The sequence below is a fragment of the Lactuca sativa genome, chromosome 1 (assembly GCF_002870075.4).
Source record: "Lactuca sativa cultivar Salinas chromosome 1, Lsat_Salinas_v11, whole genome shotgun sequence".
Lineage (NCBI taxonomy): Eukaryota > Viridiplantae > Streptophyta > Magnoliopsida > Asterales > Asteraceae > Lactuca > Lactuca sativa.
Window position 1 is genome coordinate 19,671,313 of NC_056623.2, and position 27,008 is coordinate 19,698,320.

The 27,008-nt window shown below is 35.1% G+C and overlaps 3 protein-coding genes across 14 annotated transcripts; all 3 read left to right on the forward strand.

Annotated features, from left to right (window-relative positions):
• The first annotated feature begins 5,998 nt into the window (after nt 1–5,998).
• Nucleotides 5,999–7,225, forward strand: LOC111915735 (histone H3.3). The gene is made up of 5 exons (XM_023911377.3): nt 5,999–6,145; nt 6,243–6,338; nt 6,465–6,541; nt 6,716–6,806; nt 6,889–7,225. Exons 2-5 carry the CDS (start codon nt 6,267–6,269, stop codon nt 7,057–7,059), a joined length of 411 nt encoding a protein of 136 aa, XP_023767145.1. The 5' UTR covers nt 5,999–6,145; nt 6,243–6,266; the 3' UTR covers nt 7,060–7,225.
• A 4,546-nt stretch (nt 7,226–11,771) lies between these two features.
• Nucleotides 11,772–21,034, forward strand: LOC111915736 (protein MALE DISCOVERER 2). Of its 12 annotated transcripts, none has more exons than XM_023911384.3 (20): nt 11,774–12,340; nt 12,415–12,486; nt 12,566–12,664; nt 13,618–13,683; nt 13,793–13,930; nt 14,126–14,219; nt 15,115–15,251; nt 15,437–15,581; nt 16,338–16,470; nt 16,600–16,671; nt 17,349–17,492; nt 17,719–17,862; nt 18,395–18,490; nt 18,580–18,629; nt 18,808–19,290; nt 19,392–19,582; nt 19,710–19,842; nt 19,955–20,109; nt 20,178–20,354; nt 20,447–21,034. In XM_023911384.3, exons 8-20 carry the CDS (start codon nt 15,491–15,493, stop codon nt 20,690–20,692), a joined length of 2,115 nt encoding a protein of 704 aa, XP_023767152.1. In that variant the 5' UTR covers nt 11,774–12,340; nt 12,415–12,486; nt 12,566–12,664; nt 13,618–13,683; nt 13,793–13,930; nt 14,126–14,219; nt 15,115–15,251; nt 15,437–15,490; the 3' UTR covers nt 20,693–21,034. The 12 variants fall into 12 exon arrangements, with proteins under 12 accessions (XP_023767154.1, XP_023767152.1, XP_023767153.1 ...); XM_023911385.3 differs by having other exon boundaries at nt 15,115–15,181; XM_023911386.2 differs by having other exon boundaries at nt 11,772–12,340; nt 15,115–15,581; nt 20,450–21,034.
• Nucleotides 21,035–24,530: 3,496 nt separating this feature from the next.
• On the forward strand, nt 24,531–26,655 carry LOC111915737 (aldehyde oxidase GLOX1). Its single transcript, XM_023911388.3, has one exon. The coding sequence runs from the start codon at nt 24,722–24,724 to the stop codon at nt 26,354–26,356; it is 1,635 nt and encodes a 544-aa protein (XP_023767156.2). The 5' UTR covers nt 24,531–24,721; the 3' UTR covers nt 26,357–26,655.
• Nucleotides 26,656–27,008: the final 353 nt, after the last annotated feature.

Consider the following 27,008-nt stretch of genomic DNA (forward strand, 5'->3'; position numbering starts at 1 on the left):
TGAGTTAAGGCCTTTAAATAGAGTCCAAGACCCCAAAATAGGGTTTGGGTATGATTTGCGAACGCCTAACGTTCCCCGAAGGAACCTTCGCGATCACCCAACCACGAACGCCCAACGAACATTCCTTGTACGCCTAACATTCTCGGCTAGCCCTTTTACCATTCTAACTTCCGAAGGCCATAACTTATGCGTCCGAAACCTGTTTTCGGCGATCCTTATATCCACGAAAAGGTGTTGATGAGTTGTACAACCCTATCTATTTACTTTTAACTTAAAACATATCGAAGTAAAATCCTTAAATTCAATAAAAAGGTCTGAACCATTACTTTACCAATATACCCTTGTGCACCAAAGCATGAACCGAACTCTTGGATCACAAATTCTACATTAACCAGTTCCAAATGGGCCTAAATCTCTCTCTCTCTCTCTCCATAAGGCCTGAAGCGTTATAACAACTGATATTCGGGTCATGACCCTGAATTAAGAAACGAACCCAAACAAGGTGTTACAACTCTCCCCCACTTAAATTATATTTCGTCCCCGAAATTATTCCTTATTACTTCATCTGCCATCCTAATCGACCCTGCTCGCACTTCTTAAAAGTTGTTTAAGATTGAAGATTCATCCCATACGAAAGACTGTCCTCCGATATTGTCATCCAAACCCCATCAATTTAAAACACCAGGGGTTTCGTATTATCGAAGTCCCGATACTGGAAGGCTCTCTCTACACAAACCCCATGGGTTGCAACAATTGTGGTAGTTGCAACAATGCGGCCTTAGAAAGTGTTGCATAACAATCGTTGAAAAGCTCAATTATGGCGGTATCGATAGACCCAAACAACTCCGATATCGATCCTCGGACGACAGTAACAACCTCATTAGAAATCAAATCTATAATATGATCTTCAGTCAACACTAACCGCATGCTCCATGTAACATCCCTAAATTTCAACAAAATTTAATCTTTTCAAGACAACCTATTTACTAATAAAAGTGTTTACAAAACCATTGTTTCTAAAACATGTTTTAAAATCAGAGTCCACCAAGATCCAATCAGGTGTCAAACCAAGTATGTGTACGGTCACGCCATCACCTTGCCACCATCCTCCGAGATACCTGAAACCATAAACTGAAACTATAAGCACAACGCTTAGTGAGTTCCCCCAAATTACTACCACACAAATATATAACATATACAACAAGCATGGTCGAATACTCATGCATGACCTAATCAGTCTCTAGCTGGAATACTCAGGCATGATGATATTATTTGAAATTAAGATTTTGTTTTTTGAAAATATTACTGTCTTCAATGGTCAAAAAGATAAGAAAGATGGTAGAAATATAAAATTAACGAGTTAAGTAACATGTGAGCGTTCAATTGAACAATATCTCCTCATGCTTGAGATCTCCATCAATGATAACATGATCGACCCACTGGTTTTGTAGTCTCTCACGTCCACTCGAAGAGATACATGCTACTTTTATTTAAATCAAGTTAGGTCCTGTTTGTTTACATCTTAATTGCAAAATTAAGAGACAATGTCTTAAAATTTCAGATTCATAGCGTTTGCGTATTATTTTTTACCTCTTAAAAATAAAAATGTCTCTTATTTTTTCAGATATTAAACAACGTCTGAAAAATAAAAAAAGAGACGCGCGTTTCTATTTGCCCTAAACAGGATCGACCGCCTCCTCTTCTTTTATTCCTTTCGCGTCTGCTTTCTTCGCATCTTCTTCTCTTCAGTTTCCGACAACGCCAACAACGACGCCTTCCTCCGCCGCCGCAAGGTCTTCCGTCTCCAACTTGTTCTTCCACAGACCGCAATAGGTTTGTTTCTCTTCTTCTTTTAAAATCGAATTCATTGGTCTTCTTAAGTTTCTCCCTTCTTTCCCCTCGATCTTGAAAATCACAAATCGCAATTGTTATGCTATCAATTTCTAATTTGTTTAATGAAAATCAATATTTGATGTTATGCTTGATTTTGATGTTATATGCTCAATTATGATGTTATATGCTCAATTTTGATATTATATGATCGAATCTGAATGTGTTCAATGGATATGATGAAATGTTGATGTTGAATTTTGGATGTTATATTTGATTTTTTATACTCAAATTTTTATGTTTAATGTTTTTATGCTTGAGTATTATGCTGAAATGTTGTTGCTGACATAATATTTGTGTTTGATGTTATAGTGAAATCATATATGTTCTTGTTGTTATCATGAAATATTCATTAGTTTTGCTGAATTGTGCATTCGTTTTGTTGAAGTAGTTGTTGAAAATGTGCCTTTATATCGCTTAAATTGTTGTTAAAAATATGTATTTGCAATGATTAACTTGTTGAAACATGCATTTTTTTGTTGAATTTATCAAATAAATGGGAGAAAAGAATGATAAGATTAGTTGGAAGGTTGAAGGTGTAGAGAAAACATTTATAGAAGCTTGTTTACGTGAAGTTACGGTCAATGGACATGAAGGGAGTAGTTTGAAAGCACTATATTGGAGGAATGTAGCTGAAACATTAAAAGTTGAACATAACTTTATTGTCGACCAAAACAAATGAAGAACTGCTATGACTACCTAAAGTCAAAGTTTGGTGTTTTTTTGAAGTTAAAAAACAAAACCGACAATGTGTACAATTCAACAACCAACACCTTCAATCTTTCCAAAGAAGAATAAGAACTAGAATCGAAGGTATTTTGTTTAGTTATAAAAAACATATTATCATGTTTAAATAATAAAATATTTTTTCCAAACAGTCAAACAAACATGTCGATTCTTTGAGACGCACGCCACTACTGAACCCCGACCTTTGCACACAGTTGTCCGAAGGCACGACTGCGACAAACATTCATAGTTGCGGCCCAACTTCTACCCTTCCCCGTCCTACTCATGATTCAAGCCACTATAGTTTGCATGAATTTGACGACATCGATTGCACTCAACAAGAAACTGTAGGTCTCAGCGAGGAGTCCTCCGCTCAATCAAAAAACAAAAGACTATAGATACAACAAAGAGTCGAAATAAAAGTAAAGATAAGGGCAAAGATGCATCGAGTTCAAGATTGCTTGAAATCGGGGAAGATATTGCAACAATTGCTAAGATATTTGTGGAAAAGCATGCTTCTTCAAATTTGGGTGCGTGTATGGAAAAGTTTGAGAAGTTAGGATGGGGAATATTTGATCCAAGATACACTACCGTTGTTGCTCTTTTTAGTGAAGGTGCGTATAAGAGGCACGTGTGGTTAACCAATGATCAAACTATTTGTGAGATTTGGGTCAAGACTGTTGGAGCACATTATGGAATGTTTTGCGAAGTAGATGTTTTGAATGATTTTATGTTTTTTTTTTTTTGGATAAGTAGATGCTTTGATTGACTTCATGTTTTGAATGGTTTGATGTTTTTTTGGATAACTAGATGTTTTGACTTGATGTTTCATATTACTTGATATTTGGCTTGAACTAGATTTTTATATGACATGGATGAGTTGATGTCTTGGATGAATTTTTATGTTATATGTTGTTAATATAATTGTTATTTATTTTCAAAATAACAGATTGCATATGGATTCGGATGAAGAAATTGCATTTTTCATTTTACCATGTTGTTATTGGTTGAATCTAGCATCCAATAAATTTGGCATGGCAATTGATAACGATTCGGAAATGAGCGGTCATCAACATACACAAATATTGTTACATGAAACTTCTACATAATGCCATGAGTTGAAGCGTCTTTCACGTGAAACGTATGTACTTTTATGCAATCATTTTAGACGAAACAATTGGTTGCAAAGTAGTAGACATATAAGCGTTGAAGAAAAGATGGTATGTTCTTGACAACTATAACACATAATAAACGGTTCAGGATTATCAAATGAAGGTTTCAACACTCCACAAAAATTATACATAAATGCTTTCATGAGGTGCTAAATACAATGATGATTTTTGCAAAAGAAATTATAGTGCCAAAGAATTCTAATGCAACCGTGAATTCCTCAGAGAGACATCGTATGCTAAAACAAATATTTCATGAAGCAATAGGTGCGTTTGATGGAACTCTTGTACATGCTGTCGTGCCTGCTGATCAACAAACTCGCTACAGGGGAAGAAGAAAAGGTGAATGCTTTCAAAATGTTTTAGGAAATTGTGATTTTAATGATATTCACATTCGTATGGCCCGGTTGGGAGGGTATAATACATGATTCACGATTTTTGAAAGAAGTTGCATTTAACCCGACTTCAGACTTTCCGTTTCCTCCTCCAGGTTTGTAGTTCTTTTTTAAATTTACTCTAAAATACGATTATATATATATATATATATATATATATATATATATATATATATATATATATATATATATAACACTCGTGGATTTATGACTCCTTACCGCAACACGAGTTATTGGTTATCCGATTATCGACGGCGACGTGCGTTAACTAAGGAGGAAAAATTCAATCATCCACATGCGCAACTCAGAAATGCTATTGAACGTTCTTACGGTGTTTTGAAGGCTAGATTCCCAATCCTAAAACGAATGACTCATTTTCCTTTTTCAGTTCAAATAGATATAGTCGTTACTTGTTTTGTAGTACATAATTTCATAAGGAAATGCGATATTCATGATGAGTTACTTATGACGTTTGAGGAGAACCATGGTCAAACACAAGGGGGAGAGAATGATGGCCAAAACGTACACGACATGGAATGGGGTTCACAAGGCAATGAATACATGAATAATTTGCGTGACCAAATTGCGAATCAATTGGGGTCAAATTAAAATTGTAGGATTTTATTTGGATTTTAGTATGATTTTGTGGATTTAAAAATATTTATGTTTGATTTGTATTTGTGTTTAATTTTGATTGATGCTAAATTTGGATTTTATATGGTGTTTATATTTTTTTAAATACACATTTAAGAAATCTATTATGTTATTTTCTAAACAAACACTTGAATTCAATAAAAAATAAAACAGAAGGGTAAAATGATCATTTTAATAATTCAACACAGCAATTCAGATGTTCCAACCAAACCACATGTTAAACATTTCACTTTTAAAATTCCAGACCCTCTTAGAAATTCAGATCTTAAAAATTCACATTTTGCCAAAACAACCCCTTACTAATGTTTTAAACCCGGGGCGACCCGACCGGTTCAACCTGTTGGACCGTGACTCGGGGTAGAAGGCGGGTCAGTTGAGAACGTTTTTTTGTAAAAATACGGACTGGATCGAATCGGACAGGTTTCCCTTAAACCGCGGCCGAACCGGTTAAAACCAAATCGACCTGTTTTGATAGGGCTTGGATCGATGATGCTTTCTTCTCATATCGACTGTGAAGGTGACGGTTTTGGTTAGTTTACTGGTTATTTATTGTTAACTGATCACTGTTTCAAGGTTTCTAATTGTAGATTATGTAATTATGATCCAATTAACATATGTTTATTGATTATAACATTGTTTTTCAATGCGATTAAATATGATATCAAAGGAAGAAGAACCATTACAAGCACAATCTATAACATGTTTTGATATTTTTTCAATGGTTAAGCTTTAAAGACATCAAATTATTGGTTTTATATGACTATGCATTATGCAGGAAAGTAAAAATATATGAAAATAAAAAAAAAACCGTACACCAAGTTGACCAATGAACCAATCATCACACCGGATCAGCTAAAAACTCGGGTTTAAAACATTGCCCTTACTATTCAACAATTAGCTGTTAAAAAAAAGTTACTATTCAACTAGACATTAAAAAAATACAGTTAATTATAAAGTTTTAGAAAATATGTAAAAAAAAAAAAAAAAGGAGCCAGAGGCTATGAACGACAGAGTTGGGTTAAGTCGAGAAAAGAGTTGGCCGAGTTCAACTCGGGGATCCACTACACACAAAAGAAACACAAATAAACCGAGTCAAACAAACACAATAACACGATCCGAGTCAATTTTTTGTAACCAATCAAAATCGTCCATCATAATATGGACCAACCGGAGATAAGTAGACGGATCCCCGATTTCTCTCACTAAATCCACGTTTTACCGTGTATATATATACCCACGTATCCATAACTAACCGAGCTTTTTTCTCAAATCCAAAACCCTATTCCCAAATCAAGCAGCTCTCCTATTTCGGTAAAATCTTTCTTCCTGCCCATCAAACACCACAATTAACTGTTTCAGATTGTTGTTTTCTCGCTCTAAATCTTGATTTCTTTTTGTCGATTTTCAGTTTGTTCTTGTAATTTGAATCGCAATGGCTCGTACAAAGCAGACTGCTCGTAAGTCCACCGGAGGAAAGGCTCCCAGGAAGCAACTTGCTACCAAGGTATGCGGCGTTTAATTCTTTGTCTAAATTGGCGAGGAATTTGTCGATTTCCGTTTCGATTTCGTATTAGTTCGGTATTTTTATTCACTTGCTAGTGGATTATTAATCTCTGTGACATTCGCACAGGCTGCCAGGAAATCAGCTCCGACAACCGGAGGAGTGAAGAAGCCCCATCGTTACCGTCCCGGAACTGTTGCTCTGCGGTGAGCCTTATACTTTTTCTCAAACTATTGTTCGGAAATCAACTAATTCTTCATTATCTTTTCAATAGGATTAACATAATTTCACACTATAGTTCGATTAAGTATTTTATATTAGTCCTCCTCTACGATCGATCATGCCTAAGTTTTGCTTACGATCTCTATTTGAACTTGCAGTGAGATTCGTAAGTACCAGAAAAGTACTGAGCTGCTGATCCGCAAATTGCCATTCCAGAGGCTTGTTCGTGAAATCGCCCAAGATTTCAAGGTGTGTTTACTGCGTTCATGCATCTCAATTTCAGCCACTATTTGTCTACAATATCTAACTATCAATGGTTGTTTTGTTACAGACTGACTTGAGGTTCCAGAGCCACGCTGTGTTGGCCCTTCAGGAGGCAGCAGAGGCTTACCTGGTTGGTCTCTTTGAGGATACCAACTTGTGTGCCATTCACGCTAAAAGGGTTACAATCATGCCCAAGGACATCCAGTTGGCTAGGCGTATCCGTGGTGAGCGTGCTTAGATTCTGTTGTTAGCGTGCTTAATTGTTCTTCGTCTTTTATTTTTAGTTGTTTTTGTTGCAACTGGACAAGTTGAATTTGAAGTTTCTATCTTGGATTGTAAATTCTCTACAACTGATTAAAGTTGATGTCAATGGTATAATATGTTCGTATTTGATTTTGTGTGAATTGTGTTCTTGTTGGTGAACACTATATGTTTCTGGTTGTTTTTTTTTTCATGCGTTCATTCATATTAGTCATGATTAGACCTGGCAATGGCGCGGGTTTGGAGCGAGCGAATCGACCTTGATCCAAACCCTTTTAACAAATTTCAAAATCCGATCCAAACCCGCTCCGTAACCCGCAGGGTTTTAAATAATTAAACGCATATCCTTATCCACCGAATCAGCAGATATCCAAAACCGTCCCGTAACCTGTAAGTTTTTTGAATAATCAAACACATTTTACTTAAATCATAAATCACATTTATTAAATAAAACTAAGTTTTGATTTAGAAAACACATTATGTACTTGAGGACTTTCTATTGGAATTAAAATCATTATTTTAGTTACTTTCAATTGGTTTTTGATCGTCGATGGCATTGATAGAGAATAGCAATTACAAACTTTTTTTCGGTTGATAAGCGACTTTATTGATTTATAAATGAAATTGGTGATTACATGATGAAATATAAACGAAATAAAATCATGACTCTTGGAAGAAGACTGAAGGTCTAGAAGTTGAGTCTTCGAGTCATATGTAAAAACAATTTAGCCTTTGGTCTCTTCTCTTTGGATTTCTGATTGGAATTTAATGTAAACTTTAGGCAATATAAAATATAAATTTATATTTCCAAAATTTATATGGGGCGGGTTATAAACGGAGCGGATCGGTGATGATCCATACCATACCCTTTTAATAAAAGTGTTAGCGGGTACGGGTCATTAACGGGTAAACGGATCAAAAACCATGCTCCAAACCCACATAATTGTTAAGGGTTTGGATCGGATCAGGGTCAAAACCCGCTCCATTGACAGGCCTAGTCATGATATGATATAGTTTGTGATTGGTTTTAGAGTAATGGCTCTCCATAGATTGCTGTGAGCTTGTACTTCTTCAACGGTGTCTGCCAAGCATATTTTTAATTTAAACGAATGTCCAACATAGACATCTCTGCTCCAAAACAGTGTTGTATGGTTATTGTTCTTGAATTACTTGTTTCAAAAACGTATAACTTTATATGTATATAAATGGATTCATTTGACCCAAAATGCATTTAATTAAGTGTTAGACCAATAAACCCTAGAGTCGATTTTGTTACAAAGGAAGGTGAATGAATCTTGTTAAAGATTTTCAACGATAGCTTGATGGATATGGAACCGAGGTAGGGTTTGTAAGGGGAAAGATCCGAGGAATGTGAATGTCTTTTCTCCATCCTAATGGGATTGCAATCTAGCGGTTGAGAAAAGGCCGAATGTGAATCCTAATATAATTATGAGTTTTGATAAAGTCGAGATAGATAAAAGCTAATGTGAAGGATATTGCTACGTCTGGTGAAGTTATAAGGAAACAAGAATTACAAAAAAATAAGGAATTGTTAGGGAACCTCGTTCTATTTTTTTTTTGTTTATTGAGGGAGAAGGTGTTTTCCTTCTTAAGAATAATAGAGAAAAATAGGTGAAAGACAAGTAATCTTCAAACCCCAATTGGTGCGTATGATTTGAATACAGAGAAAAGGGCAGATAAGAAACAAGTATGTTATTAATGATGTGAATGTTACTAATTTGATGGCAAAGGAACACATGAAGGTGGTAGTTTGAAAGGAAGAGAAAAGTGCGGTGAAGATTGTGGCAGTGGCTAACAATCCCATGGTTAAGGTGATAAATATTATTGACCATAAATCTTGAATACTTGGTTTGCTTGTATTGTAAAAGTCAATACGGAGGCCGACACATATAATTGTATGCTTATTAATTCTGATTTTGAGAAGACTGATATAAGCATGGTGGCGACCACTCATCTGTGGAAGGCATGGAAGATTAATAAGGGAGTATTAAAGTAATGCACAAGTCCTATAAGAACATTGCGGTGAAGTGTATCCTGACAAGAACAATTTCAAGATGGGTGATCCATTCAGATCTTGTGCGACTGCCTAAAACAAACAATATTATTGTATGTGTCTATGCTACAACGAGATTAGAGAGAAAGGAATTATATGTTTATGATTTGCTTCTTAGATGATTTCATTATGACTTTAGTTGATGATTCTAATGATGATCTACCATTGGAATGGAATGACATGAATTTATAAGACAAGTAATTTACAAAAATGTTTTAATCTAATCAAATGAAAGTAATGGATGTTGAAATACAAGTGTTTGTAAATTTTAAAAAGGAATAAATAGTGATGAGTTGATAATCACCATGGATGTAAGTCTAATGGTAGGATTGGAGTTATGCAATAAGAAATGAAATTATGAAATGATAATTTGAAATTGAATATATTAGATGTTTATATCATGTGTACAACGATCATTGTTTATCATTAAGCTATTATTCTTATTCAGATGCCTATTATTCACAAACATATTCAAGTTTAGACAAATTATGCAATTTAGAATAAAACAATTCGTTAACTGAAATGTTGTATTCATCTAATCTCCTAAACTCTGTCGAATTGTCACAAATAACGAATCATAAACTAAAGTTGAAAGTAGGTGCTCTGGTAATGTTGTGCAATTTTTATTGGTGTCTAATGACATATAGTTGAACACACATTCATGTAATCATCCTAACAACACATGTGATTTAAGTAGAAATCATTTATGGAAATAATGTTGGGTCTTGAATGTTAATGACAATGATTCTTTTAACTCCATTTGAAAAACGAATGCCATTTAAATTTATTTGCAAAAAATTTGCAACGGTGTGTTTGCCAATGACAATCAACAAAAGCCAAGGTCAATTACTTTCAAGAGCATTGTTATTATTTTAAAGACTATGTTGATCTACAAACAACTTTATGTCGTCTAGTCTAGAGTAACGCACAAAGTGGGAATAAATGTGGTAATCATTGGTGAATAAGACAACTTATCAAACACAACGTGCAAATGCTGTCTAGAATGAACCACTTCAAAATTTATATATACTGCACTGGTTATCATATTAGTATGCTTAGTAATTTATTGATTTTAGTTATAATTTTATGAATGTTTATGTGGTAGAACTATTCAGAAGATCAATATTATCGAGACCGTGTTCACACATGCCTATTACCTAATAAGATATAAGTTTAAAAACTCTTTAGTGAATGCGATTAATGGGATGAAAGTTGAGAGGTTATGGACAATCTTTATTATAATGTTCAGAGCTTTGTAATGATCATATTACATACTATATTGCATACTATTCATATTAATATGCTTAATAATGTTTTGATTTTAATTATATTGGTATGTGCGTGTATGTTGTATAATTGTTGTGAATGTAAATATCATTGAAATCTTGTTCACACAAGCCTATCACCATGGGGGGCTTAGGGGGGGGGGGGGGGAAGTGGGCAGCTGCACATGATCTAATTTTTTTTTCATTATATATTTTTATTTAAAAATACAAAGTTATAATAAAGATAAAAGCCCTTTTTTTTCTTGTTCGTCCTGGGCCTTTAATAATATTTTATTTTTCAGCACCGGCCCTGCCTATCAGCTAGTAAGATATAAGTTTAAAAATTATTGAGTGATGTTTCAAAATGAATATGATACAAAGATGATAGTCTATATTGAAACATTTATTTTGATGAGCTTTATTATAAGTTTTATAAAGATAAATATTTAAATGTACAACACTAGTTTTAATATCACAATTACATTTTTTGGTCATTAATTAAAGTTTTTTAATAAAAATAATTATTTTTTCCGTGTTTTACAAAAATGTCCATCTTGTTCTAAATGAATCATTACAGACTTATTATTGATATTTTAGACGGATCAAAAATATTTAATGTGAATCTTTTTCTAGTTTGCATAATGTTTTTTTCTTAAACTTTATTCATCCATCCCCAAAATATCTATTTTGAAGTATATAATATCATCATTTTTGAATCAAATGATATAAACCTTTCTAGGGATGAGCATTTGACCGGGGAACCGGTCGGAACCGGAACCGGATAGAACCGATTGGGCCGGGATCGTGACGATATTCTTGTGGATTTTTGAAACCGTGAATTGGTAGGAACTAGAGCCGGTAGAACCGACAAAAACTGAAATCGTAACCGGAATATTTCTCAAAATATGTTGCTATTTCTTGAGGATGGTTCCAACATTGAAGACCCGACAAGAACCGGACCCGTAGAACCGACGATCCGTTTCGGTTCCTATTTTCTACCAAGTTCGGTTTCTAGGCCGGTTCCGATGCTCATCCCTAAACATTTCTATCGTATATATTCTCCATTTGCCACGTTTATTTATTTTTTGTCAAATTTTAGTAAAAAAACTATTTTATCGAAATTCCAAAATTATTTATCGGATTTCATATTTGTCTTTGAAATTCGTGAATTTTCTTTTTTTTCGAAATATTAACTTTATATAAGAAAATCCGGATCGAAATGCATTTTTCAGCGAGAAAAAATATTTATAAGTTGTTTGAAATGACCTATTAAGGAAATGTTATCATTTTTTCAAAAAAGTTTTTTTTTTTTTAATTAATAACTGTTTAATGTTAATTCAAATTATAATTACTTAAGTTAATATCGCTATTACTTATAATAATGTCATGCCACTATTAGAAACATGGGTTTCAAAGACGGAAGTAGCGACGGAAAATAGTAATTAGCGACGGATATATGATCTATGAGGCAAGTTTTGACGGATTTTAAAAGCATATCGATTACCTAAATTGTAGACATTTTGATCAACAGATCTGCTACCGAATCAGCAACAACAGAACATATCCCATGCTAAGCCCTCGCTATTAGCGAGGGAACACGACGGAATTTCTCGTGGCTCGATCTGTCGTTGCTAATACTTCCCCTCCCAATTAATTAATTCCCCCCAAAATATTTCACGAAAACATAAACCCTCTCCCTCCCAGATCGACGCTCTTACTTCTCCCTCCCAAATCGGAGACCTTCTTCATCTCATTCTCTTAACCAAATTTCAACCGGACTCCTCCACCACCAACTTCGTCGATTCCGGCCACCTCCACCACCAACGTCGCCGATTCTGGTCCCTCCACCCGGCACCCACAACGTCGTCGATTTTAAATATCTTCTCCGATTCTTGGTATTTATTGTGGAAATTCTCTAGGTAATTCTTTGTGTTGATATGGTGTTAAAAAGGTTAGAAGAATGTATGGGTTCTGATTTTGTTCCCCTTGTTAGGTTGATTGTTTCAATTGCTTGGGGTAATTTCTGATTCCTATATGCATATTTTTGTTTTCACACATACATATGGTGAGTGACCAAATTGTCATTCAACAGGTCTTTTGGCTACTGCAGCCATTGACCTTTTGCTTCTACCTTCTGCTTGCAGTTATTGTAGGGGCAATGATCCTGGAATGTGGTTCCAAGTCTTGTCTGGAAGGATGGAAAGTGGAGTGAATGGTGGTCCAGTTTCCACGCTTCTTCTGAGGTTTATCTCAAATTGTTATAGCACTTGGATTCAAAAAACAAAACATTTTTGTTTCTTAGTTGTAATGGTGAACTCAATATTTACCTTCAAAGGCTGAAGGTACATTACATCTAATTAACTGTAATTATGCTAAACACTGTTTGTTAATTAAAATTTGCTTAAGAAATGAAGGTTTTCAGATATTTGAAGGCTCTTTTTCATTATATACTCTATATATCGTCTTCTAGATGTAGCTTATATAAGAAAAGTGACAGCTTAACCAGTCAATCATACCCAGGAAATAAAATTACCTAAAAGAATACTGCAAAAAGCTTCTGTCATGGCGTTAGATACTGCAGTAGCTTAACCTCCTTAACCGATTTGCCCTTACATGTTGCTAAATTTGAAACCAAACTTGCATGAACGAAAATCTTCCAGAATTTTGCTTTCAAGTTTCTTCTTTCTTGAATCCTCTCTAAAAAAACATGCACCAGGAAAAAAAAGATAAAAATGCTAGGTTTTTCTGCAACTAAACCCTTATATACTTCTCCCTTAAATCCTTTGACTTTACCTTAATTTGATTTTGAACTACACCCCTTACAAATAAAGTTTTACTAATTAAGATCCCAACATTTACTTTCTTTTAAGAGCTCTTAATAGCTTTACATCCCAACAATTTAATAATTTACTTACAGTATTCAACTTCATGAAAATAGCTCTTGAAGTACTTTAACTAAATAAAAGTTTCAAAATAAATTTATGCACTGTCTGCGAAGCATTTGATTTACGTGTATATAATAATATACGCTCCTGATCATTGACACATTTTGCAATCCTTAGAAGTTGTCATGTTGACCATACATTACTTACATCATCCACTCGAACATTATCTTTCTTTCTTTAGTATTCTAATCGAAATATATGTTGAGAGTATAAAAATGGTATCCTTTTGACACCTCAATTGTTGTTGACAGGACCAGTATGAAGTGTCGTGTTCTTATCAGGAAGTTGGAGAAAGCTCGTGTGTACATAGATTTCTAGTACTTTCTGTTCCCTACTCTTTATCATTTTTTTTTTCTTTTGCATTTTGGGCATAATGTTATTAGCATTAAAAAAAATAAAAGTTGGATCCCAACTCCATGGTTTCAGGTACTAGACGCATTGATTAGTCCTTTTTGCCAAACAAAAATATTAACAGATACATTATCGGATGGCAGTTGGCTTTTAAGGCAATTGCTTCTTTATAGTGAGACAGAGTTAAACACCTGTCATCTTCAATCCCTCAAGGTCAGTTGAATATATCGTCTCATGAATCATGTAAATAGTTACCAAATAAATTTGTATGTTGGTTTAATTTAGATGGAAAAGTGGGTTATGCCTGAAGAAAAGGAAACATGAAACAAGTTTTGTAAAAGTAGATTCTAAGATGGTAGCTTTGCCTTTTCTTTACTAATTGGCAAAGTTGTTTGTTGTTTGTTGCAGCTATTGGAAGGGTTAAAAAGTTAACTTATCATCTCAAAGATACCTTCTTTTTCACATACAAGTCATAGAAGCCACAACAAGGTGACGTTCAAAGGTAAACACATAGCTTCCAGGTTAAAATTAAAATCATCTGTTTACCCATTATTCTTTGTCTACTACAAGAAGAGTCTGTTATTTCTGTTTATTGGGTGCTAACTATAAGTTGTGGCAAAGGGCAAAGATGTCATAGGAGATTAAGAAAGATGTGAGTAGGACCATCCATAGTTCCTGTTGAAATCAGAATGACAAAACCACTTTTATAACAAAAATACAAGAAAATCTTAGTAAAAGAACAGGAAAACAAAACAAGAGAGAGAATGTCGTTTGGTGTTTGTGGGGGTGGCGATCCTGCCTGTTGAAGGGGTAGAGAGAGAGAGTTTCTTTAATTTTTAGAGAGAGGAACAACAGGGAGAGAGAGAAAGAGAGAGCAAGATTCTTTCCCTCCTCTTTCAGAAAAGATGGTTGAAGAGAGGTTCTTTTGAGATCATCCTGAAAGGGGCATTCAAGAATCTTAGATATCTTTTTACTTTTCCTTTTTCTAATTCCAATTTATGTTTTGTAATTACTGTCCATTTGATTCATAATTTTCTTGCAAGGTCCAGTTTATTCATCATCACTGTCTTCATCTTTAAATTCCTTCATTAAATTTTTACCCACCTTCTCTTGAAAAGAATTGTTTAGATTCTTTCATCACACAGGAAAAAAAACATCAACAAAAAGAAATAGATATATTTTTTTTTTGATAAAATTGATTCCCTTTTGTTCTTTATATTGTCTCACTATCTTTTGGTTATATTCCATCCTTGATCAATACCCTTTCGCTTTTTATTGCTTGCTGTTGAGGGTATTCTTAACCATTGCCATTTTATTCTTTTCTGGTTCTTTTTTGTGTGAAATACAAAAATTCTTGTTGGGTTTTTGACATCTCTCTAAAATCTTTCATTTTTCAGGTTCCACTTGAATACCTTCAAGATTGCAAGTTTTTGCACATTCTTGTCTAGTAATGCCACAAAGGAGGTATTATGGCTAAAAAGATTAGAAACCCATAAAATGAGGGACCCCGATTTGATCATTAAGTTGAAGAGGGGTATGTGTTGTTGTTGTATTTGTAAAATAGGGTTTTCTTAGGGGTATAGATTACCATTTTTTAATTGTTTCTACATTCTTTTATCATCAAAACCCCGAAAAAGAAAGATTGTTGTTGGTTTTGGTTGAGTGATCAGTTATATTAAAGGAGGCTTTGTCACCATTAAAGCTGGGAATTTTTTTTAGCAATTTGTAGAGTCCTGGCTGTTGGCAGAAACCACCGCTGCCTCCACCACCGCAATGGGGTGTAGATGGACAACATATAAACTCTGTTTAGCTTGTTTCATGCTTCTGATTCTTCTTCACAGCTGTTCTTCACTGAATCCAGAGGGTAAGTTTGTAATATTCCACAAAAAAGTAGCTTGACTTGTTAATAGTCCCCACATGCTTGCCCTAGCAGTAAGGAGATGAGAATCCATAATGAGGTCTTTGGGGGCGTTTGGTTTACCGGATCCCATGGGATTTGGCCAGAATTAGAATCAGAATTCAATTCCATTCCAATCCTTCATGTTGTTGCAATTGTGTAAAGACTTGAATTCTATTGGAATTCACAAAGTCCTTGATCAATTGATTCGGACATTCCATTCTAAAACCCAATGATTACAATTCCCAAAATTTCCTCCTTGTTATGCCCTTTTAACCATATAATTTCAGAAGTAAATACTAAATATCAGTTTTTCTTCTTCTTGATCAATGGATTCCGACATTCCATCCTAAAACCCATGGAATATAATTCCCAGCATTTCCTCCTTGTTAAAATCACTCAAATAACCTTTTAACCATATAATTTCACTAGTAAATTGCTCTCCCCTCTCCATCTGCTTTTCCTCTTCTAGCTCATGAATTCCATTCCATTTGCTGCCAACCAAATGCATGATAGACTTTAATTCCCTCATATTCCAAACGTCCCCTTAGATTCAAGCATGAACATCACCTTCCTTACTCTTGGGACATTGGGATTCACCTCCCCTATGTTGGTTGTGGGACCTTTTTAATATGTGTACATATATATATATATATATATATATATATATATATATATATTTGGTTTTTAAATATTTCTAGGTTGTTTGTAATTGGAATATAGGTGTGGCCTTGTTGGATTTTCGGGCAGGAGTGTCTTATGATCCATATGGCGCATTCACAAGTTGGAATCCCAGTGACCTTGACCCATGCTCATGGTCTAATGTTCTTTGTGTTGATGGTAATGTTCAAGTCTTGTAAGTCCATTGCTCTCTGCTTTTCACTATGCAAACAAATGTATAGGACTAAATTTTATCCCTACAATGTTGCTTATATATCTAGAACGAATATGAACTGTGATGTGTTTTGTCTTTTTTTTGTTGAAGGGATCTCAACGGGCTATCTTTGGAAGGTGTATTGGCACCTGAGATTGGGAACCTTACTCATTTGAGACATCTGTAAGTGTTATTCTGTTTTCTTTGCTAGTTTGGTAGGTTTGTTGTTTTTTCTTCAGTTATGTCCTATTATAAATCTATTGTATGTTTGAGTGATTATGTAGTTTTTGGTTATAACCCCACTTGGTATAATCATCTTTGGCTTCTTGTATCCATGGTTTAGTGGTACGATAGATGTAAATAAGGATGTGGTTCATCAATGTTTAGCAGATGTTCCTTTTTGAAATAATGGGGACAAGACAGACTTAATCCATTAAGTTACATGTAGTTGTTTCTTTTTGAGTTAATGCAGAAAGAACAACTCGATAGCGAAAGTGAAGGAGTTGATACTTTTTCCATTAATTCATAGCTTTTTACAAAGATCTGAAATACTCTTTTGCAAAAAGAAATAAATTGATGCCATTGGTTTGTCTAACATTTATAATGGGTAAATAAGTAACATTACTTGGACACCGAGGTCAAATTTGTAAAAAGTTAGAACCCTTTCTCAATTAAGCCGTTCTTTTTGCATTAAGCTAAAAAGAAAGACTTACAGCTTAATTAGCACCTTAGAATCACTAGAGAGCACACAAATGTGAGAGAATTGAATTTATCAAGAGTCAATAATAATATTAATAAGTTTTAAGATTATTTTTTGTTAATATTCTCCCTCTGGTGCTCATGCATTTGTGTTTTACTAGTGTCCTCTCACAGAATCAGTTCTCAGGAGCTATTCCCAAAGAGCTTGGTGAGCTCACAATGCTGGAGATACTAGACTTGAGGGATAATAACTTCAGTGGATTTATTCCCTCAGAGCTAGGAAGAATGCATTCATTAAAACGGTTGTAAGTAAAATAACTAACTCCCTCACATCTTATCATTTGACTTTTAACTGTCAAACTTCTACACACCAAATCTATCTCATGCACTTTTATTGCCATTTATGTGGGCCAGAGCTTTTTGCAGAAACATGAAATTCTTTATTTATAAAACTAGAATTATTAGTGTTTGTTATCCCCTTTGATCATATTAGTTAATTTTGGTTTTAATGTTGGAAGTTTTGTGGTCTAGGTTGCTGTGTAACAACAATCTTGAAGGATCCATTCCCATGGAGCTCAGGACTCTCAACTTTCTGTATGAAATGCAATATGATGAAAATCTTTTATCCCTTGTTGCAGATGGGATCGGATGTCTAAATAGGAAATTTGGACATTGGTAAGAGGTTCCACATTCTTTTGGGCATACTCATTAATCATATTATCATCACCATGTACATGGCTTAAATGCAACAAGCAGCAGCAGCCTACTTTTAAAATATTTTAATGGTTTGTTTATTATAGCATATCTGATTTTCATAGTTTTCCAATTAGAGCATTGTACTTTGAAAGCCATAGCATCAACATTTGCACTTGTATAGATGGTTAGATTTATTAAAGTACAATGCCTCAATAAGAAAAAATGAAAGTAAGTTGTTAAAATGCAAAAATAAACTAAAGTTCGCTGCTTTTTGAACTCAATATTAAGTGCACAAACTTTCAAGCAACAATCACTGGATAAAAGTTTCTAAGCATGTTTCTTCAAAGTATTGTGTTACAAACATTTCATTCATGATTTGAATGATTGGTGTTGAAAGTTTGTGTAGTGAGTGATGAGTATGTACCCTATCATTACTTGATTTCCATTTTTTTTAATTATCCTGAAAGGAGGAGAATGTCTACTTATTGTGTTGTATTACTATTGTGAACAGCATCTGGCAGGGAGATTTTAAACTTCTAAAGAAAGCTGATCCTCTTCTAATATGGATTAAAGAAACAGTTAATAGTTACCTCAAATTGTTCCAATTGTAAGGAAAAACTTGCGATTTTTTTGGAACTTAATGTTTTTCTTATTTGTTTTATTAACTAATTTTCTTTTGTTCTTTCTTTGCTCAAGTATCATGCATGGAAAGTGCTCCTCACACAATTGCCTTAACACTGAAAAAAGTAAGACGCCCATACTCTTATTTAAACTACTGTAAACCGACCTAATCAGGAGAATGACCAAACTGCCCCTGCCTTACCACTTTATTACATAATTGCTACTTATTTCTTAACATACAAAACTGTTTTATCCTGTCCTGCATAACAAACAAACATAATCTTGTTTGCATGTGTAAATCAGGAGCTGAATCAGAAGAAGAAGAAGAAGAAACAGAAGATGTGAAACAGGAACATGATGGGAATATCGTACGCCGAAAACTAGCAGAACAATCTCCAAATCTAGCAGCTGCACCTTCTCCAATTGACGGATTTGGTCCCCCAAAAATTATAAATCTCCCAAGTAGTAGAAGCAGCGGATCATTTCCTGCTGTACCAAAAGAAAAAAAAGAAGCTACACCTACACCTATTAATATTAATAATAATAATAATCCCCCACCATCATCACATGGCCCCTTTAAAGACTCAACTCCTGAAAATCAAAATCAAAATCAAGAAAGTGAATCCAATTCAAATATGTGGAAGATTTTGGTCATAATATTTTGCCTAATCCTCGTGGTAATCATGTGCATAACTCTTTGGTGCGTGTGTCGAAGTCGGGCAGTGAAGACAATAGCTCCTTGGAGAAGTGGTATCAGTGGCCAGTTGCAGAAAGCTTTTGTTACTGGTTATATTTCTTGAAACAAAAATCACTTAATGCATACCATATATACCCTTACCTTGATTGGAAATACAAATGTACTACTTACTTACTACTTATGTTATCAGGTGTTCCAAAGCTAAACCGGATGGAGCTAGAAACAGCATGCGAGGATTTCAGCAACATTATCGAGACAACAGAAGGTTACACTCTATACAAAGGAACATTATCAAGTGGAGTCGAGATTTGTGTTGCATCAACCAGTATGACGAGTCTCAAAGATTGGTCAAAGCGTGCCGAATTAGGCTTCCGTAAGAAGGTTTGCTTATTTGCAAGTTCGTAATCTATCACTGAACAAACCAATAATACCCAAATTAAATCGATCCACATTTAACTTGTGTAGCTAACATAACAATAACATATGTTTGGTTTTGAAATTTTTATAGATTGATGCGTTGTCACGAGTGAATCACAAAAACTTTGTTAATGTTATTGGTTATTGTGAGGAGGATGAACCTTTTGCTAGGATGATGGTGTTTGAGTATGCTCCTAATGGCTCACTCTCGGAGCATCTACATGGTGAGACAACTGTTGGTTGTTTATTATTATTTTTTTGATTTGATTTTTTAAAATCCTGAAAGAAGATAAAGTTTGTTGGGTGTTATATATATATATATATATATATATACAGTTAAAGAGCTTGAGCATCTTGATTGGCGTTCGAGGATGAGGATTATTATGGGAACGGCTTACTGTCTTGAGTACATGCACGAATTGAATCCTCCCATACCCCACTCAAACCTCAACTCCACAATGATCCGTTTGACCGAAGATTATGCACCCAAAGTAAGTCAACTTCATGTTATATTATACTTCATTTCATTTCATTATTTATTTACTTGTTTAACTCTCAGGTTGCAGAGATGAGTTTCTGGAGAGATTTGATGTCAAAATCAAAATTATCAACAGCAGATTCTGAATCCGAGCATTCTCAACTGCCACCACTGATTGATACGGAGACAAATGTCTACTGTTTTGGCCTCTTAATGCGCGAAATCATTTCTGGCATCAAAGTACCTCTTCTACCTTCGGTAACACCCTTTCCACCAACATTTTTTTTTTCTTTTTTTATTTACAAAATAGGTCGGTTACAAGCGCATTTTATGTTCCATTTATCTCTCAGCAGCAGGAATATCTGGATGACAACACGGTTGATCCAACGTTAAAATCATTTAAGCAAGAAGAAGTTGACATCATTTATCAAGTTATTGAAGAATGCATCCAACAAGATCCTCGAAACAGACCAACAATGAAACAAGTGGTTCAGAAGCTAAAGGGAGGCCTCGGGATTTCACCCGAGCAAGCAGTGCCCAGACTTTCGCCTCTTTGGTGGGCTGAACTCGAGATCTTATCTGGAGAACCAGTGTAACGAAACAACAATATAAGTTAGATTGAAAAGAAAATGACCATTTTACCCTCAGTTTTTGAGGAGTGAAGTTAGATGGGGGAAACGCTTATCATCGATGCCGTTGCTCGATTTCATTCGATTCATTTTTCGGGGACTTGTTTGTCGTGAAATAAGATATGTATATGTCCTGTGTTAAGTGTCAAGTGTTTTCGTGGTGTGATATATGTTGAATATGTAAATTTGGGGAGAAGAAAACATAGAGAATAGCCAAATATCTTGTTTTAGGGAACGTTTGTGAAACACCTTTATAGTAGACCCAAGGAACTAATCAGTTAGTCATCCAATCAAATTCAATTTCCTTCAGTTCCTCTGAAATCCATGTTTAAAGGAGTTTATCATTAATAAGGGAAACAACGATATCAACATTTTATTAAAAACCAACGTGTCTTTTGATGAAAAAAACGAATGGCTAATATCACATGGATAGCTATGGGTGGTTAAAAAGTCGTTGACTCCGTGTATAAATCAAGATCGTTAGATGAATTTGATCCAGGGTTGTGATTGTTTCTTGTATTTCTCACAAATATTTAATTTATCATTGGATCCTAAGCCTATATGTAATCCACATAAAATTAAAAAAAATATAACTTTGGTGACAAACATAACAGGTAATCTTAGCCCGTGGGTGAAAATTTTCGTCATAAAGATTGAGTAACAGTTGCAAAATGGTTGGATTCATACTGGACTTCTTTAACAGTTCCGATCCATCAACTTAGACAAAATGCCATTTGGTTCTTGTCTAATATCCATATATCCTTTATTGTTTAATCAATTTGGTAATAAATTGTCTCAGTGTATGACAGAAGGCCCAAAGGGCACGTTTACTACATGAAATTAAAATCAGAAGAAAGAATTTAATTTATTTCTCTTGTTTGTTTAATTCTAGGAATAAGAAAATAGAGAAAAAACTAATTCCATTTCCACATAAATAATTCGCTACATTTTCTAGGGACATTGGGAGAAGAAAAGGAAAAACAAAAGCCTTGAGAAATAACAAAAAAAAAAAAAAACACAGAATAGGAGGGAATGAGCTTCATCCATACTTTGAACCCTATGGGGTGCCCTCCATGGATTATTTCTGCCCATTACCTTTGTATTGCTCTCTAGCTTCATCGCAAAAGTCGAATGCTATGACATAATCCGCAGTAATCTACGACTTCATCTCCGTTTGCGTTTTAGTTCCAATCCTACATTAATCCTCCACAACTTTATCTTCTTCTACAAAAACTCACTTGGTGTTGTAATTTATAAGGGCTTAAGTGTCAAAAAGCCAAATTTTCATAGCCATATAGTTTAGAATCCATTATTAGGTTCTCATAATCCTAGTTTACAATCCCCAACAACTTTAGACTCAAAGAAAGAAGGTTCAAGGGAAGAGAAGAAAAAAGGGAAGGCTTTGGTGCTTTTTGGGGGATCTTGAAGGGTAAAAGAGACAGAGAGAAATTTCGTCAAAAGGACCGGTAGAGGCATAAGTGGAAACTTGGGAATTAGGGTTCTCATAATTGGACCTACTCAAGAGAAAGAACGGACCAACTGATAATGATAGGGCGGAATGAAAGTTTCTCATGTAGCGATAATACGATCACTAAATGATCGGAGCCCAAAATAGAGTTGTCAGTCAAAATCAAGTACTTAGGGAAGGAAAACTTATGTCGTCACCTACTCTCCAGGTTGTCATCAGTCACATCATAAGAACCCTAAAAATAACCTTATAAATAGAATCCCCTGAATCTTTAGTAAAGGTAGATAAAAACCATCTCAAAGTTATAATCTTTACTTCTCACCTAGAGTTGGTGTAACACCCGATTCAAGGTATTTCTCTTTTTGATCCTTATTATGAAAAATGTTTGCAAAGTTGGTCCTCCTTGGCAATTAAAAGAAACACATAAGTGTTGGCTACTACGTTGGGCATACTCGCTCAGACTACAAACCCTAATTTTTAAGGTTTGACCCCTATTTAAGTATCATTATGGACTCAAGACCTTTCCCCTCATCAACCTTCTTCCCTCTAAAGATAATCCTAGCTTGTTCTTGAGTGTTCTTGAGATTTGGTGGTTAACTTTTAGTGTTTCTGTTCACTTGGAAGAAGAAGGAGCTTGGTGTTCAAGCCTTGGTTGGAGTAGAGCTCTTAGATCTAGAGTCTTCGTCAGTTTTGCTAGCATTTGGAGGTATAAAGCTTCTATCTTGATGACTCTATGTGTTAGATCTAATCAAGGGCTTGTTTTGGGTATATTTTGGTCCTTTGAGTCATCCTTGTGAATATGAGCTACTCCAGGAGCTTAGAATGTTAGATCTTAGCATTTATGATGTTGTTAGTACATAAAAATGTCATCTTGATGGGTGTTGATGAATCATGCTAGAGTTGGTGTTCATAATATTGACCTTGATGGATAAAAACGGGTTTTAGGTCCCATTAAGTTGTGTAAAGGAGTAAAGTTGCCAACTTTATTGATTTAGACCTTATTTAGACATATATATATATATATATATATATATATATATATATATATATATATATGATGTTTGGACATTAAGGTCTCAAGGGATTAAGACCTTTGGTTAAGGATTTAGGCTCTGACTAGTATGCCGGGCGTACTCGGTATGAGGCCCGATGGAAGTCTTTTGAGTACGTGGGGTGTACTACCTGCTATGGGCCTAGAATTCTTTTTGGACCATTTTGAGGGTTTGAGCTTTGATTGAATGGGTTTAGCTTTGAGGGGTAAAATAGTATTTCATCTTAAGAGTAGGGATTATGGACTTGGGCTCTCGGTTATGGTTTATGACCTAATTATTAATTAGGGTATTATTTGATCATATTTAGTGCGGAGATTTCCCGGATCAGCAGTCCAATCATTTATCTGATTTTCAGCAGATTGGGGTGAGTCTTCTCATAGTACTTGCGGGTCGAAGGGACCAATGCCGACATTTTGGATTATGTTATAGTATGCTAACTGTCTTTGTGATTCTTGCATGTATTGCATGTATACCAAGCAGAGCTCGATGCCAAGCGGAGCCTGATGAGTGTGTTGGGCGGGGCCCATCACATGCTACTGACATATCTGTTTCAGGTGGGGCCTGATGCCGGACGCGTGTTGGATTAGATGTCTAAGTCAATAATTGAATTAGTATAATGTTGAATTATTAGCAAAACTCATTTAAGTTGTCCTCAAACCTAGTAATTGAATATGATGACTTTTAGAGAGAAATACTGATTTATTGATTTATTATATCATTAATAAATAACGATAAATGAATTTATTAATATGTTATGGAAATAATATATTAATTAGAAAATATAATATTTATTTAATAATTAATTGGATTAGTTTTGGGATTAAAGTGTAATTATTCAATAGTTGAACAAGAAAGAGTCCAAGTTTTGAAAATAATGAATTTGGTTATAAGTAAAAAAATTAAAATTAAAAATTTATTTTTTTATTTTTCGTATAGCAAAAACAACCTTACCTTTAACTTAAAATCGTAATTTTAAATTAATATCATTAAATCTTAATTAATCAAGAATAAGTTATATTATAAATTTATTCTATTTCATAATGTGATTCTTTTAATGATTCCTATTACATAATAAAATGTAAGAAAAAACTAAAAAAAATTAAAATTAAAATTATAAAACAAATATCCTTCGTTTAAAAAATCAACTCAATTTATTCAGATAAAGCAAATAATATCTATCATTTTAATAGGATAAACTATAAAGTATAAAAAGTTCCCATTTTTTCCTGTTCAAATTAACAAACATCATAAATACAAAATAATTATTTAACATGTTAAAAGTAAATAGGACGATGATATATGATCGTTCATAGTTTTTCGAGAGTTGTTACAAAGTCAATCGAGGTGTGAGTGATTGACCCCTTCGTTCCACCGCAGATTTCTACAGCCGCCCAACTAATTTTCCTTTCTATAAAATACACCACCACCACCATCACCGCCAATATACCATTGACGACCTCTCCATAACCACCACTAATGAATTCCACTCTAATCATCTTCCTCCTCTACCTCCTCCTCATCGCCACCCCACCATGTTCACTTATCGCCTCCGCCGCCAGCAACTGGACCCTCCTCCACTCAAACATTGGCATCACCGCCATGCACATGCAACTCCTCCCTAACGACCGTGTAGTCATTTACGACCGCACCGACTTCGGAGCCTCCAACCTCTCTCTCGCCAATGGTGAATGCCGGATAGACTCACACGACTACGTTTTGAAGAGAGACTGCACTGCCCACTCTATTGAGTACGACGTCGCATCCAATTCCTTTCGTCCACTAATGGTTCAAACCGACATCTGGTGTTCTTCAGGTGCTTTAATGCCTGACGGCAGCCTCCTCCAGACCGGCGGATTCAACGACGGAGATCATGTTGTTAGAGTTTTTAAATCCTGCGATACATGTGATTGGGTAGAAATCACGTCGGCGTTGGTTAAACGGAGATGGTATGCAACTAATCACATTCTCCCCGGCGGACGCCAGATTGTCATTGGTGGTCGCCGGCAATATAACTATGAGTTTTACCCGAAATTGTCGAAGTCAGAGAAGGCTTACAGTTTGCCATTTTTAGTTCAGACGAATGATCCGAAACTTGAAAACAATCTATACCCATTTGTGTTTCTCACTCCTGATGGAAAGTTGTTCATTTTTGCCAACAATCGAGCAATTCTATTTGATTATGCGAGAAACAAAGTTCTCAAGGCTTACCCTGAAATACCCGGTGGTGACCCGAGAAATTACCCAAGCACCGGGTCTGCAGTACTACTTCCAATGCGGATTGTACAAGGTAAAGTAGCTGTCGTTGAGGTTTTGGTTTGTGGTGGGGCACCCAAAGGAGCATTTGTGAATGCGGAAAATGGGAGATTTGATAAAGCTTTGAAAACTTGTGGACGGATTCAAGTATCCGACCCGAATCCACAATGGGTCATGGAGACTATGCCTTTAGCTCGTGTAATGGGTGACATGCTTTTGCTACCAAATAGTGATGTTTTGATCATTAATGGAGGATCCGCAGGTACCGCTGGATGGGAATACGGGCGCGACCCGGTTCTTTACCCGGTGATATACAAACCTGATAACCCGTTTGAGGACCGGTTCGAGGCTCAGGTTCCGACCACAATACCACGAATGTACCATTCAACCGCTCTCTTAATTCGCGATGGGAGGGTGCTTGTTGGGGGAAGCAATCCTCACATATATTATAATTTCACAGATGTACTTTATCCAACCGAGCTTCGGTTGGAGGCATTTTTGCCACCATATCTGGATCCACGCTGTGTCAGGTCACGACCCAAGATAACACCTGATTCCCAAACCGAGTTTGGATATGGGAACCGAGTGGTTATCAGGTTTAGGGTCGTGGACGAGCTGGATCCGGATTCAGTCATGGTGACAATGGTGGCACCGGCTTTTAACACACATTCGTTTTCCATGAATCAAAGGTTGTTGATCCTTGAAGGTGGGAACACTACAAAGGCTATTGGGAAAACAAAGTACCAAGTGATTGTGACGGCGCCACCTTCTAGCAACATTGCTCCGGGGAGGCATTATCTTTTGTTTGTGGTTCATCGGCAAGTTCCAAGTGAAGGCGTTTGGGTTAAAATTGGTTGACCGGAGAAAGATTGGTCAAACATGATGAAAGGTTACCCGTGAACCTTTGAAATTTGATCTTGATCTACAAATCTTGTGACACCCGTGAATTGTTATCAATCAAGTGCACATGGATAGAGGACCAATCAAGCCGAGAGTCGTAAACCATTTGATGAGAGGGTGCTTTTAGGGGCAATAAGCCAATAAGTTAAAAACAGAATGTAGTTAAAAACAATGCAAGTTTATTTATTAAAAAGATTAGAATTTACGTTTTATTTGAGATGCATTTTGAATGAACGAGGTATATCTAATTATCTATACTAATTTTATTTGGAAAAATCTTAATCATTATCATTTTAAAATATAAATTAGTTCTGGAGAATCCTTATTTTACAAAATTTAAATTACATGTTTTCTGTCATGATAGTTTAATTGAAAATAACCTTTTTTATCAGGTAAATTAAAATAAAATCGAGAACTTTAGCTAAAAATGGATTAAATATATGTACTTCATCAATTTATTAAAGATTAAATTATATAATGTTGAATTGTAAAATATTATAAACTAGAAATTGCATCCTACTCGTTTTGTGGGAACGGAAGGGTGTTCATCCATTGTCGATAGAGGTTTGGTCCATTTGATTTTTAGGTTTATCATGTTATTGCTCTGAGT

Bases quoted from the DNA above. Each gene is read 5' to 3' on its own strand.
- LOC111915737 (XM_023911388.3), top strand. From the start codon at position 24,722: ATGAATTCCACTCTAATCATCTTCCTCCTCTACCTCCTCCTCATCGCC.
- LOC111915735 (XM_023911377.3), top strand. From the start codon at position 6,267: ATGGCTCGTACAAAGCAGACTGCTCGTAAGTCCACCGGAGGAAAGGCT. The intron at 6,339-6,464 runs GTATGCGGCGTT...ACATTCGCACAG, and splicing joins GGAAGCAACTTGCTACCAAG to GCTGCCAGGAAATCAGCTCC. The intron at 6,807-6,888 runs GTGTGTTTACTG...GTTTTGTTACAG, and splicing joins AAATCGCCCAAGATTTCAAG to ACTGACTTGAGGTTCCAGAG.
- LOC111915736 (XM_023911384.3), top strand. From the start codon at position 15,491: ATGGGGTGTAGATGGACAACATATAAACTCTGTTTAGCTTGTTTCATG. The intron at 17,863-18,394 runs GTAAGAGGTTCC...TATTGTGAACAG, and splicing joins AATAGGAAATTTGGACATTG to CATCTGGCAGGGAGATTTTA. The intron at 19,843-19,954 runs GTGAGACAACTG...ATATATATACAG, and splicing joins ACTCTCGGAGCATCTACATG to TTAAAGAGCTTGAGCATCTT.